Genomic DNA, 14,562 nt, shown 5'->3' on the forward strand with positions numbered 1-14,562 from the left:
TCAACTGGCGAGTAGTGTGGAGGACAATTCACCACGTAACACTGGACACTGACGTCACGGCGATGTGGTATATCACTGTCAACGGTAAGCAGGTGACCAGATCAAGGCTACATGCGATCCACATGGTAGACTCACCCACGTGCACGAGATGTGGCGTTCAAGACGACGATGAACACCGTCTTAGCTGTGGCGAGTCTACGGCAGTGTGGCACTTAGTGAGGTAAATGTCAGCATACTTCCTTCGGGTAACGCCGAATCATATCGACCCCAAGACTATATTATTCCCGGATGAAACGTATTACCCACGCACTAAAACTAATGCAATGACGTGGCTTCGTGGACATGCAGTGCATTATTTGTTTCAAGACGGCACTAAGGACACTTTAGACTTTTGGAACTATTTGCAGGAACGACATTGCAAGATCCTCCGTAACCCTAAGTATCGATAATATTTTTCCAATTTTTTGTGGAGTGCGTTCCACGACCCTCCACGTAGCTGGAACATCACGGGTAAGAGAAGCTAAAATTACAATACGATGATAGAACACTACACGGTACAACGTGGGATCTACTTTCATCATTACGAGAAGTCATACCTGGATGATACAGCAGATGAAGAGTTTCGTTGTGAACCCTCACACTCTGCAGCAGTATTAGCCCCATTTCCTCTTTTTGTCCCCGGTGCGAAAAGTTTTCCCATCCGGTGCAAGATGTAGCACTGGTTAATGGTGGTATGGATTCCACCCTTCAGTTTTGTTTCGTGGTTTCCTTCGCCCCGCACTTTGCTCTCTTTCTTTATGCCTTTTTCTACAACTGTTAACGTGGTTTTAGTTCTGTGCGTCCCCAACTCGACGCAAAGAGTCCACTTACTAGTTTTCAGTTCCTTACTGTTAAAAAAATTTAAAAAAAATAAAAAAAATTAAAAAAAATTAAAAATACGTAAATGAATAAATAAAATTTAAAAAAAAGTAGTTCTAAGTTCTAGGGGACTGACGACCATTGATGTTAAGTCCCATAGTGCTCAGAGCCATTTTGAATTCAGATGATTACGTATTGTGTATTTGGATGATCAGCGCAGTTTCCAGTTTTTTGGTACGAATATTTCGTCGATTTGGTGGTTGTATATCCGCCCCTGGTAGCTGAGAGGTCAGCGCAACGGAATGTCAAAAAAAAGTAGCGTCTAATAAAAATAAAAAATAAAAAAAAAAGAGCGCTAACGCGCTGCTTCCTGGACTCGGGTAGGCGCGCCGGCCCCGGATCGAATCCGCCCGCCGGATTACGAGGGCCGGTGTGCCGGCCAGCTTGGATGTGCTTTTTGGCGGTTTTCCACATCCCTCTAGGTGAATACCGGGCTGATCCCCTTGTCCCGCCTCAGTTCCACGACTCACAGACATTTGAAACACATCCGCACTTTTCCATGATTTACATTAGACGCAGACAGATGGGATACTATGTTCCGTCGTGGGGGGAGGGAGGTGGGGGGGGGGGTATGGGGTGGCGGCAAGAAGGGCATCCGGCCACCCCTTCATATTAACATGCCAAATCCGATTTAACCATGCCGACCCCGCGCAAACTGCGGGACAAAGGCGTAAGCGATAGCGAAGGAGGCATACAGACAGTCGTTTTTCCCTCGTTCTATTGGCGAGTGGAACAGGAGAGGAGATGGCTGCTAGTGGTACGCGGTACCCTCCGCCACGTGCATTTAAGGTGTATCGGGGAGTATCGATGTAGATTTAGATTTAAACCTTTGTGAAAGCCTCGCTGGTGGCCACATAACAGCTGGGACAGGGAGAGTGAGTTGAGAGCGGTCTGGGCCGGTACCGCTCGGTGCTGACGGCGTCTCGTGCCGGCAGGCGACCTGTTGCAGGAGAAGCTGATGAGCGGCCGGCTGCTGGTGTGCTGGCGCCACGAGCTAGCGCGGGAAGTGGCGCGCCGGCGGTACCTGCACTCGCAGGACGTGCTGCGCGCCACGCACGCCGAGGTGGGCAACCTCTTCTTCAGCGAGTTCTCGGGGCAGCAGGCCAGCGAGGGGGACGGCGGCGCCGAGGAGTCGGGTGAGTGGCGGTGGCGGTGGCGATGGCGGCGCGGCCTAAGGAACGCAAGTACCTGCCGCCTTCAACAAGTACGGCAACACATTTTTTTCTACTGAAAGGAGATTGGTTTTATTCAGTATTCCAGTACGCCATATTATTCCCCACTCTTTTCATACAAAACCAATATAATTTCCGTTTAGTGCACCGAGCGAGATGGCGCAATGATTAACACACTGCATTGGCATTCCGGAGGACGACAGTTTAAACCCGCGTCCGGCCTTCCACATTTAGGTTTTCCGTGATTTCTCTAAATCGCTTCAGACAAATGCCTGTATCGTTCATTTGAAAGGGCACAGCAGATTTCCTTCCCTATCCTTTTAGGATCCTGGGTTCGATTCCCGGCCGGGTCAGGGAATTTCTCTGCTCTGGGACTGGATGTTTGTATTGTCTGCATCATCTCATCATGAAAGTGGCGAATCTGGACTGTGTAAGGATTGGCACTTTGTATGGGTGCTGATAACCACGCAATTGAGCACTCCACAAACCAAATAACATCATCACCATCATCATCATTTACTGGTCGATGTTGGAGCCAGTCTCTTGCTGTTTCAGTACCCTCCCCATCCTCCACTTATTGCTTCCCGTGCAGTGCTTTTTTTTCTTCTTTATTGTGATTTCATTCCCCTGCCGCATATGGACAGGGGAGGGATGTCAGCGGCACAATCCGCCGCTCTTCAGCCGACTGACATGACGTATACAAGAATAAAATGTTACATATAAAGCGATAAAAAAGGGGGACATAAAACAGAAAGGAGGTGAAAATACACTGGTATGGCGACATTCATGGGGGGGACAATTAAAGAAGTCGATGTAAAGTTAAAAAACAAAGTTGGAGATTTGTAGAACACAAAAAAGACACTGAAGTCACAAGCACAAGTTAAAGTTGACCACAGTATTAAAAACACTCCAAAACAACACACTTTAAACCCATTTGGAGCATACATGATAAAGAATAAAACAGCCAGGTGTGACCTGCCGAAGAGGATGGAAAAGGAGGTGAGAGCAAGGTGCAGCAGGGGAGGGGTGGGATGAAAAGAGTAGGAGCGTCAGCAGGTGAACCAAGAGGCGGGAGACAGGTGGGACAGGAGATGAAGAGGGAAGGCAAGGCAGGAGGGAGAGCAGAGACACTGAAAGGGAGCACTGGAGAGGGAGGGGAGTAGGAGGGGAAAGCAGCTCAGGAGAAGGGAGGGGGAGGATAGGGAGTCCTGAGGAGGAGGCAGGAGGAAGGTGGGGTTAGAGTTGGCAGGAAGGGTAGATGTCAGGGCGGAGCTCATCATCCGAGAGGGGTAGATGTTGGAAGTTGCATTGGGAAAGGAGGAGATGGAGAGAGGGTGCGATACAACGGTAAAGGTGCGGCAACGGGCTGGCGGTGGGGAGGAAGGGAGACACCAGGGGGCGAGGGGGATCAAGGCGGCGGACAATATACAGGATGTGGATGTGTTCAAGGAAAAGGAGAAGGTGGGGAAAGGGATCGTGCAGTGCAACCTTCCTTGCTCTTTATGATGTCCTGTTAGGTGACGAGAAAACGAGCGAGTACACACCTTTGCGTACCCCTACTGGTGGACGAGTGTGTCATCACTACCAACAGAGAGGTCCTGTTATCCAGCGAGGAGTTTGTGATTCGTCGATCATCTCGAATGAGAGTGTCCTCACAATCCAACAGCTGTGTGCGGCCGGCCGGCACACGCGAGCTCGGACAGGTTTGCGCAACCTTGCGAAAATGACAGATGTCTCTCCCAACGACTCGCCATGCTTTTGTTCACTACCGAGTCTCCATAGACAGTCTGCAAGTGACAGTGAATATCTGAGATGCTCTGATTTTCCGCCAAATTAAAGTCAGCGACAGCTCTCTGCTTGGAACGCACCTCCGTTACAGACGCCATTTTGTTGGCTACGAATAGCGCCGCCACGTATCGGAACTTTATGAAATTATAACGGCTGAAGCAGGAATATTTCACGCGGTCTCACAACCAATTCCGCATTCTTTCAACCGAAACTGGCCGAGAAAATAAATGTGTTGCATTACTTACCGAACGCCCCTCGTATTGCAGGACCCGCCACGGGGAATCGCGTGGGTTTCGGATACTCAGTTTTGTTTAAAATATATTTTTATTCCAGACAATACATGGTGTGTGATGGTAATTTCATTATTTCATTTTTGTTTTGAAGATCACGTCTCTGATATGTCGTTTTTTTTTTTTTTTTTTTTTTTTACATCTGTACATGATTCTAGCCGATCCTGAAAACTCAGAGGAGCTTAAATTGACTTCTGGACTGGAATATACGATACTCTGAGACAAAAAGAGACTCTCCGGATTTGGACGAAAATCTGTAGGTGTACATGTACAGACTAACAAATGATTGCAATACCAGGAAACTGGACAGTTTATTCAAGAGAAAGAGCTTAATAGACTGAGCAAGCCTGGCCGTTATGCAAACAGTTATCCGGCTTGGCATTGATTGAGTGAGTTGTTGCATCGCCTGCCGAGGGATAGCGTGCCAAATTCTGTCCAACTGGCGTGTTACACGTCAAAATCCCCGAGCTGGTTGGAGGGACCTGCCCATAATGCTCCAAACAGCTGGGGACGGATCCGGCGAACTTGGACAAGGATGGGTTTGGCAAGCACGAAGACAAGCCTTGTGTGGGAGAGCGTTACCTCGCTGAAATGTAAGCGCAGGACAACGTCCCATGAATGGCAACAAAACGGGGCGTTGAATATCATCGACGTACAGCTGTGCTGAACGGGTGCCATGGATCTCAGCCAAAGAGGCCCTGCTATGAAATGACATGGAGCGCCAAACCATCTCTCCTAATAGTCCGGCTGTGTAGCGGGGCCGGCCGGAGTGGCCGAGCGGTTCTAGGCTCTACAGTCTGGAACCGCGCGACCACTACGGTCGCAGGTTCGATCCTGCCTCGGGCATGGATGTGTGTGATATCCTTAGGTTAATTAGGTTTAAGTGGTTCTAAGTTGTAGGGGACTGATGACCTCAGAAGTTAAGTCCCATAGCGCTCAGAGCCATTTGAACCATTTGTGTAGCGGACGACAGTCAGATTGGTTTCCCACCGCTGTCTTGGGCGTCTCCATATACGTGTTTGCTGGTCAAGGCGGACAACTTGAAGTGGGACTCATCACTGAAGACGATTCAGTGAGATTCCATTCCCTCGAACCAGCCGGCCGCGGTGGTCTGGCGGTTCTGGCGCTGCAGTCCGGAACCGCGGGACTGCTACGGTCGCAGGTTCGAATCCTGCCTCGGGCATGGATGTGTGTGATGTCCATAGGTTAGTTAGGTTTAAGTAGTTCTAAGTTCTAGGGGACTTATGACCTAAGATGTTGAGTCCCATAGTGCTCAGAGCCATTTGAACCATTTGAACCCTCGAACCAGCCCGCGATTTTGACGATCTAACGCGCTAGTTGGACAGGATTTGGCAGGATATCCCTCGAGATGCGATGCAACAACTCTATCAGTCAATGTCAAGCCTCAAAACTGCTTACATAAGGGCCAGACGTGGACCGACGCTTTATTGACTTGCTCAATTTGTGAACCTCTTTCTCTTCAATAAATTACTCAATTTTTCTGTAATTGTAATCATTTGTTTGTCTGTACTTGTGCATCACATTTACCTATTTTCGTCCCATTCGGATAATCTCTTCGTGGTGCATCGATTTTTTTTTATCTTAGTGTAAATTTCCTTGAGACAGAAAAGCAAAGCGTCTGGCCACAAATCAGCACGGAATGCATCGCTCGTGTGAAACTCAGCTCTCACTTTTCTCGGATGACATCCTGAGAACAATGGATGAAGTCAGCAGACAGATTCCGTATGCTTACATTTCCAGAAAGTGTTTGATGCGGTGACCTGCTACAGACAGTTAACGGAGGTTCGAGCATACGGAACAGTTTTCCAGATACGTGAGTGGCTTGAATAGTTCGTAAGTTATAGGACCCAGAACGTAGTTGTCGACGGCGAGTGATCATCAGATACAAGTGTATCACCAGTAGTGACCAGGAGGTGTGTGATAGGACCGCTCCTATTCTCTGTATACAGTACATAACAGGGTGGGCAGCAAACTGCAACTGCAGCTGTTTCTGATGACGCTGTGGTGTATGGGAAGGTGCCGTCGGTGAGTGACTGTACGAAGATGCCAACATGACTTAGACAAAATTTATAGTTGCGGTGATAAGTCGCAGCTTGCCCAAAATGTAGAAAGTTAATGCAGATTAGTAGGAGAAACAAACCAATAATGTTCGCACACAGCATTGGTGGTGTGCGTCTTGACACAGTCGTGTCAGTTAAATATCTGGGTGTAATGTTGCTGACTGATATGAAATGGAACGGCCTTATAAGGAGGGTAGCAGGGAAGACGAAAGGTCGACTGCAGTTTATTAGGAGAATTTTAGGAAAGTGTAGTTCAGCTACAAGGGAGACAGCGTATACAACACTACAACACTGCTCGAAAGTAATGCCTCCGGACTTTTTATGTGGAAATTGTTAAAGCTCTTAAGTAAAACAAACTTTATTAACAATCTACGTCTTTGCTTTTCGTGTCTAATTATTTCTCAGCACACTCTCGACAGCAACGAACGCATTTCTCCCGACTAGAGACCAGTTTGTTGATACCGTCACTGTAGAACGTTTGACTTTGTTGACGGTGCCCCAACCTCATCTCTGCTTGCACCGCTTCGTAACAATCAAAATGAAGCCCTCAAGTCCTCTTCAGCGTTCTTTAAGGGGGGTAGGACGTCAAGCGGGCCGACTTGGAGCAGGAGAGGCACCACAGGACATTTTAATTTCCACTATATATACTTTTACAAATAAATTCATAAAACTTTGTCAGCGTGACCAGGAGCGATTCAGGATTCACACTCATAGCAGTGGAAGTTCAAAATCATGACAAAATAATTTTTTTACTTGTGAAATTTCGTAATTTTTCACTTACTATTATTTGCAGTTGTTGCTATGGGTACACTTTTCTTCATAAGTAAGAGAGATTCTTCGATTAATTTAGCACTGCATACAAATCATACTTACAGGTGCATGAAACTCTAGAATTTATTTAATTTATGAAAAATGAGTGAGCTGTTACGTTTTAAACTTTAGAAAAACTCAAATTTTATAGTTAATTATCTCAATTTTTACCACAGTTTTTAATAAATTCGGAAAATTCCCGAGTTTTGCATTAAGAAGTTTGTGTTTAATAAGCATACCAAGTTTGAAAGTAATACGATATTTATTTTGGATGTTACATGTACCTATGTACAAAAATTTGTGTTTTGCGGAAAATGGCCGTTGAAGTTTCTGCTTGTGTTTGGCGTTCCTTTAGAACTGTCCAGCACCATAATAAGTTTCTTTTTCATTTTGTGAATCAGTTTTATTCCTTTTCACATTCCTATGATGCACTCTTCTTCATTTTATCACCTGCAAAAATGATTCATCTGTTTTCACTACAAGCTGTCTATCGTATACAAAGTTTTGTGCAGTTCACTCCGGGCTTACTTCCCATTTTCTCTAAAACATATTTCCTCCTTTGTACACCATCATACTGAATGATAAACACCAATATCAAGTGCATTTCTTCCCACAAAAATGGTTTTTTGCAATCTTTCCCAAACACATTGGTTAAAACTTTCATTTGGATTTTAGTACCGCCATGAAGACAGTTCTCCAATACGTTTTTATTCGCAAGGTCCCTAAATATAGGTTTGATGGCTTCCATTACAGCAGTTGGTACAGAATTCCTGTGATGATATTCTTCACCACCAGCAATCGACCTTTGGTAGCCACACCTTGATTAGCTTCCTTTTGGGCACAAGTTGTGGATAGGGTTATTTTCTGTGGATATTTTGTGGAAGTATAAGTCCCAAACTGCTTGCTTCATATTTTTCAAGTCCCCTGTGTTCCTTCTTATTGCCAAGCCATAATGTGTCTGTAGCTTGTTTATTTCCGCGTCCGTCAGTCGCTCTCTCCCTTCAGTTCCCTTCCCATCAGATAATTTTTTTCTGACAAATCTTCTCTCAGCCTTCTAAGTCTAGTGCCAAGTCTTTTCTATACATGTCCCACACATTCTAACTTCTGCACAATAGTCTCAGCTCCATATGGAGCACATTTATGAACCTCAAGGAAAGCCTTACTATCACCATCACCATATGGAGCACATTTATGAACCTCAAGGAAAGCCTTACTATCACCATCACCAAGGTACTTCACATATCACAGGCCACGGGAGGCAACAGATATGGTAAACAAGCTGACAACTCCCTGTACTTCCATTCCTCCACTTGAGCCTTCGTAGTTCATGTTACATTGATGATCTGGAATCCCTTTCACACAACTATGACGAAATTTGCTCAACATTTCAACATCTAGTACTTTGCCAATGTTATAACACCACCATTTAAGGAACCGTGTCCTCTTTTTTGCCAGGTACCATCAAAAGCGGCCACTGTACCCCTGTCACCATCATTTTCGATTATATATTCTTCTGCAGCACTTTTCATTGATGATTCTGCAACTTCTTTTACAGCCCCATGCAGTATGCCATAATATCTCACATATTTTGCTGAAGGAGATGGAAGATTCATCACTGCACAAAGTGTTCTTGCCGCCTTCTGTCCCCTTACAATACAGCGCATGCCATATACTATCCTTAGATCACATTATGACTTTTGTTTACGATTTTAGATGTCATGCAAGACGCACCAACGTTGCATTTGCTGCATCTGATAGAGAAGTTTGTAGCAAGACCTTTCCTGGCACTCTCATCTTCCACCACAGAAACACACTGCACACCAAAGCAATGCTTCGACATAACATTGTCCAATATTAACTCTGACAGTATGTTAACATCAACAATCTTCAGATTCAACAATAGCCCCAAAAACAAGTTTCCTTCTTGAAGCACTCAACGGTAGTTTGTTTACCAGCTCTGAGAGGTTGCAGTCTTGAGCCACTGGTGTAACATTTGTTGTAGCATCCTTTACTCTGTAGCTGTTCCCCTTGTGACGTTGTTTACAGTTGAAGCAACGAATTTTAGGCATCTTGTTCGATAATATGCCACGAACGAACACGAAACAACACAGCAAATGAAAAATCGTGTCGAAATTCACAACACCACACTGCAAGCCTTTCGAAACAGAGAACAAACAAAATCAGCGATCAAAACAATGCACGTCGACAGCAGCAGAAGAAGTATCAATATCAGTAGTCCTTTGTTTCACGTATGACAGTCTCTGGCGCAAATATAAACATTCGAATTCTACAGAACAAAATACACATACGTATGTCAGAAGAACGCTGTGCAAAGGGGTGTAGTGCTGCGTCTTGGTACCCTTAAGACCAAATAACGTGCATTATAATCTCTCAAATATATATGTGTTATACATCGAACTATGCAGAAAGATGTGCGCTGCAAAACAGGCATATTTTTGAAAAATCCATATTTTTTTTTAATTTTTGATGTCCTAACACCCCTTAAGTTTTGAAAACAGATGAAAAGCGTATGGGGCCAAGTCGAGTGTGTATGGAGTACGGTCGATGACAGTGAAACCCAGGAGTTGGATTGTTGCAGACGTCGCAGCCATTGTCGTGCTGAAAACGAGTGTGCTCCATGTGTGGACGAACTCTTCGAATTGGAAGTTTCATTTGCTGAGGGTCTCGAAGTACCTCGTACAGGTTATGGTGGTGCCTTTAGACACGGATTCCTAAAGCACCACACCTTGATCATCTCAGAACACTATTAGCATAACTTTGCCTGCTGATGGTAACATCTTGACCTTTTTTCGCGTCATTGATCCTTTGAGGCTGAACTCCACTGATGTTCTCTTGTTTTTCGGGGACAAAATGGTGGACCCAGCTATCAACACGTGTCACTATGTTGTTAAGAAACTACTCACTCTCACGGTCACAATGCAAAATAAATTGTTGGCAGAAGTCCGTTTTTCTCTGTTGAGAGCGAGCATTCGAGACACCCACAGTGCACACAATGTTCTGCACAACATTTCTGCAGTGAGGGTCTGTACACGCTCACGTCATACTCCACAATTGCATGAGAGCTGTGTCTGTGTTATCCGACGAGTTCATCAACCGGATTCTGGTGAGTCTCGTCGGTTGGCGTCGGTCGTCCACTCCGACCTATCTCAGACATTGAGGTTAACATCGCCGTTTCCTTCATTACAGGCACGACCAATCCAACGTCGTACATTAGTGATATCGATACAGTCATCACCGTACACAGTTTTCGTTCTTCTACGGATCTGAATTTGAGGCACGTCAGAAACTCGATTGCAGCACGCTATTTCTCAAGCATCGACTTAGTTGCGTTATACACCGCCATGTTACACGCTACAGTGGAGTCCTCTAACGGCAGAGGGTTGCCGTTTGCGCCAGGAAGCGGGAAAGTTAACCGAGTAATATGCGTCATAAGTAGTAGCTCCACCGATACTGAGAACACAAAAAAAATTTGGAGGCATTACTTTTCAGCTGCTCTCGTACTATTGAACCAGAAATAATTAAACAGAGATGCTGCTCGACATTATTACTAAAATTCCTGTGCAAAAACAACTGCCCCACATTCCGACTCTGAGATAATATTTTGTCAATTTTTATCCACAACTACTTGCCGTACTACATCTGTCACTTGCAGAGTTTCGTCCTGATATTTTACCAAATCGATAAGTTGAGTGAAACAAAGATACTAATTTCCAAAACTTTTTGCACCTAATATTATCTAATATGTATGAGTCTCTGGTCGCAGACATCTTTTCATTAGAAACGATTAAAAGAAGTGGTGGTTTAAAATCACCACTTGTAGTTCTGATACTTAAAAAATATTTTTTAAACTCGCGACACATACTACTGCGTCTGCTGGTTTCATTGATAGTGAACGGAGAAGACGAAGACAGTCTGCAGAGAAGATTTTTTGCAAAACGATCGTGCGGTCCATCGTATTGATGTTGGATCTATACCAGAAAGGACTATCAACATAGTGGATGTGTACAAAGAAGGACAGCACGAATAGTTACAGCTTCGTTGAATAAAGAGTGAGTGTTAAGGAAAAAACCTGGAATGGCGTCAACTGCGCGGAAAGCTCGGGAAAGAAAACTAGAGCGTTTGGAATGATAAATACCTTCGTCCATGCACTATACAGTGGTTTCCAGTTGGAAACAGATGTTGATGTACGGTGCTCGAGAAACCTCGTAAAAGACAATCAGGCACAGCTAGAGTGACCATGAAGCAGTCAATCACAGCTCGAGTTTCAGGTCGACCGGCGATGGCTGCCGCTCCAGACGCATACCAGCTGCACATCTTGGTCTAGCGAGGATCGTAGCGTGCAGAGGTGGTGCGCGTGAAGCACGCCGCTAACTCACAGTAAGCTGATGGGATGGTTTCACCATCGACTGGCCGGCGACTTGCGAGCAGCGAATTGTAAAAATAATATTCCAATATCCGTTAAGTTTATAGCTTTTCATTAAGACTGGCAGTTTCGACTTCTCAATAGAGTCATCTCCAGGTCTGGCCTGTAGCATAAACGAAAAGTAGCATCCAGTCGGATTTGTATATAACAGGGAGCCAATTCACGAATGAGCGGAAACCTTATGACCAGGTTGTATGTGCCTGGAGGCGCGGTAAGAGCGGAGCACCGACGAATGGGGAATCTTTCTAGCGACGATAAGTGGTAGAAATGCGGAAGTCCGCCGACTTAAGCGACTTTGACAAATGATGATGATGATGATGATGATGTTTAGATTGGGGGGGGCGCTCAACTGCGCGCTCGTCAGCGCCTGTACAAAGTCCCAATTTCTACACAGTCCAATTTCTTTACATTGTCCAATCTAACCAGTCACAAATGATGATGATGATGATGATGATGATGATGATGATGATGATGATGATGAAATGATGAGGACGACACAAACACCCAGTCCCCGGGCAGAGAAAATCCCCAGCCTGGCCGGGAATCGAACCTGCGACCCCATAATCCAGAGGTAGATTTTCACTGAAGTCAGACTGTTGTGGCCAAGTGCCTCGGAGCGAGCATCTTGGAAACGGCGAAGCTGATCGACTGTTCGCGTGATACTGTCGTCAGCATTTACGGAAAATCGTTGAAGAAGGATGAAACGACGAATAGGCGACAGGAAGTTGGGCGTCCATACCTCATTCCAGAATACATGGATCGGAGGCTTGCCCGCCCTCTGAAGCAGGATAGCCGGCGATCTGTGGCAGATATGATGACAGAGTACAGTGCTGTCGCAGGCAGAGGTCTTTTGGAGCACACTGTTCGGCGCACAGCGCTGAATACGGTCTCCCACAGCAGAGGACCACTATGTCATCCCATGTTGACCCAACAATATTGTCAATTACGATTACATCTGGCGCGGGAACATCGAGACTGGACCGCTGATCAGTGCAAGTGTCGCCTAGTCGGATGAATCCCGTTTTTTGCTGAACCAGGTCGATGGTCGTGTCCAGATACGCCGTCGTACAGGCTAGTGGCTGCTCGAAACATGCAGCGCGACACGGACACAGCCCGGTTGGAGCAGTATTGTGTTATGGGCGACATTCACTTGAGCTTCCACGGGACCTGCGGTGGTAATCGAAGGCACCGTGACAGCTGCAGAGTACGTGAACATTATTAGGGACCACCTGTAACCCAGTATACTTGATGTCTTTCTCAACTGCGATGGCATTTTCCAGCAAGATAACTGTCCGTGTTACAAGGCCAGAATCGTGCTGCAATGGTTTTAGAAGCACGATAGTAAACTCACGTTGATATCTTGGCCATCAAATTTGGCCCATCTGAATCCGATGAAACCCAGCACGGACGCTGTCGTGCACCAACTCCGCACTCATATACCAACAGCCTGTAAATTTCGGGAAGTGTGTCACCTATTCGTAGGCAAGTGGTGCCACAAACCTCTGGAAACCTATCAAGTATTTGTCGAATCCATGTCACGCAGAATCACAGCTGAATTACGTTCCAGCACGCTTTTAAGTAGATGGTCATAATGTTTTGAATTATCAGCGTATTTTCGCCTGGTTCCCGTAGAAGACTTCACGACCAATGTGTGCTCTTCACTCGTGTAGTGACAACTCTTCCGGGCAGCGAGGTTGCAGCATAAACTCACTCTCAGGAATTGTTCGTCTCGTTCGTGCACCACTGTTTTCCGAACTCAGACAGCGACCTTGCACTGAGACTTGTAAAAATCGTGTAGCTCAGTTTCAGTGGACATAGAGATGTGTTTTGCTTCATTTTACTCAAGTAATCAGCGGTGGCCAGGAATAAGTATTTATTTTTAAAATTTTAGAAATCGCACAGTAGCCTTCATAGCATCTTACCAGCCTTCATACACTTAACAGTGGCCCCTCTTCCTCGGTAGTGGCGAACGTATGATCACTCGGCCTAACTGCAAAACGTAGCTTTGCATCCGCATCTTTGATATTTTAACCTGAAAAAGCAGTAATGCAGCAAAATCCCCATAAACAGTTAAAATTACTTTTGTTGTTCCTTTCAGCTCCATCGCCAACGGAAAACAAGGAAACGCCGTTTCAAACGAGTTTCCTTCCAGATGACGTCACGTACAGCCTCAGACATGTTGAAGAGTCTTGGATTCACCTCCTGAAGGCTGGTAAGTAACTTATGATTCATATATAAAATATTGTGCCAGAGGGTAAAAATAGAAGAATTTTATCCCTAAATGTGTTTCAATGTATGATAAATCACGCTTCGTAGCTGGAAGTCCGGTCGTCATATTTCAGAACGCTATCAATTTTCCGTAGCAGGAAACTATTTCGCTCTCCCAGTGCAGCATAACGTATCAAAACAGAGAATGAGCAATACGATATAATGCAGTACCAAACTTCAAAAAACAAAAAAGGTGCCTATCCCGTTTTTAGTGTGAAAGACAATCAGCGATATCTGATCTCTGTCACTTCTCGGAAACAAGTCAAATATCACTTCAGAGCTTGAAGCGAAGTTCATTCCAAATATCGAATGCAAATTGTTAAAATTCTTATCAAACAAGTGAACAAGATCCACAGTGCATTTGAACAGGCTGTTTTTGCCTGTGATGTAGTGGCATTCTTACTCTGCAGAGCGCTTCCGCCAAACCTTATACCGTACCCCTCTCACCTGACTCTTCAGGTCAATGTATGTTGACAACAGGAATGCTGCTCTGCACATGCGAATACTCACTTGATGCATATTTACTGGATACCGAACTTCGGTTACATGAGGTGTCTGGCCAAAAATTCTCAGGCATCGTTTCTTGCATAGAGGTATGGTTTCTTTCCTATCTATACAACATGGCTGTCAAGTGTCTGCAAAAGGAAATACTTCACGATTCGGTGCAGAGTCTGCTACATCGGATGTTCCAGGTTTCTGTAAAAGAGTAAAATCAGCCGCTTCAAATATGATGTAAAAACCAGTTAAGTTCTGCTGTATCACTATAAACCCTAGTATGTTCCGGACATTGA

At 45.3% G+C, this 14,562-nt stretch overlaps 1 protein-coding gene across 1 annotated transcript in view; it reads left to right on the forward strand.

Annotated features, from left to right (window-relative positions):
• The window catches only part of LOC126204368 (protein qui-1-like), a 396,210-nt gene that overhangs the window by 135,203 nt on the left and 246,445 nt on the right, over positions 1 to 14,562 (forward strand). Inside the window, exons 5-6 of the mRNA XM_049938742.1 lie at positions 1,854 to 2,054; positions 13,602 to 13,715. Coding sequence (XP_049794699.1) covers positions 1,854 to 2,054; positions 13,602 to 13,715 — 315 coding nt within the window. The remainder of the gene's footprint in view (positions 1 to 1,853; positions 2,055 to 13,601; positions 13,716 to 14,562) is intronic.

Source organism: Schistocerca nitens, chromosome 9 (genome assembly GCF_023898315.1).
Source record: "Schistocerca nitens isolate TAMUIC-IGC-003100 chromosome 9, iqSchNite1.1, whole genome shotgun sequence".
NCBI lineage: Eukaryota > Metazoa > Arthropoda > Insecta > Orthoptera > Acrididae > Schistocerca > Schistocerca nitens.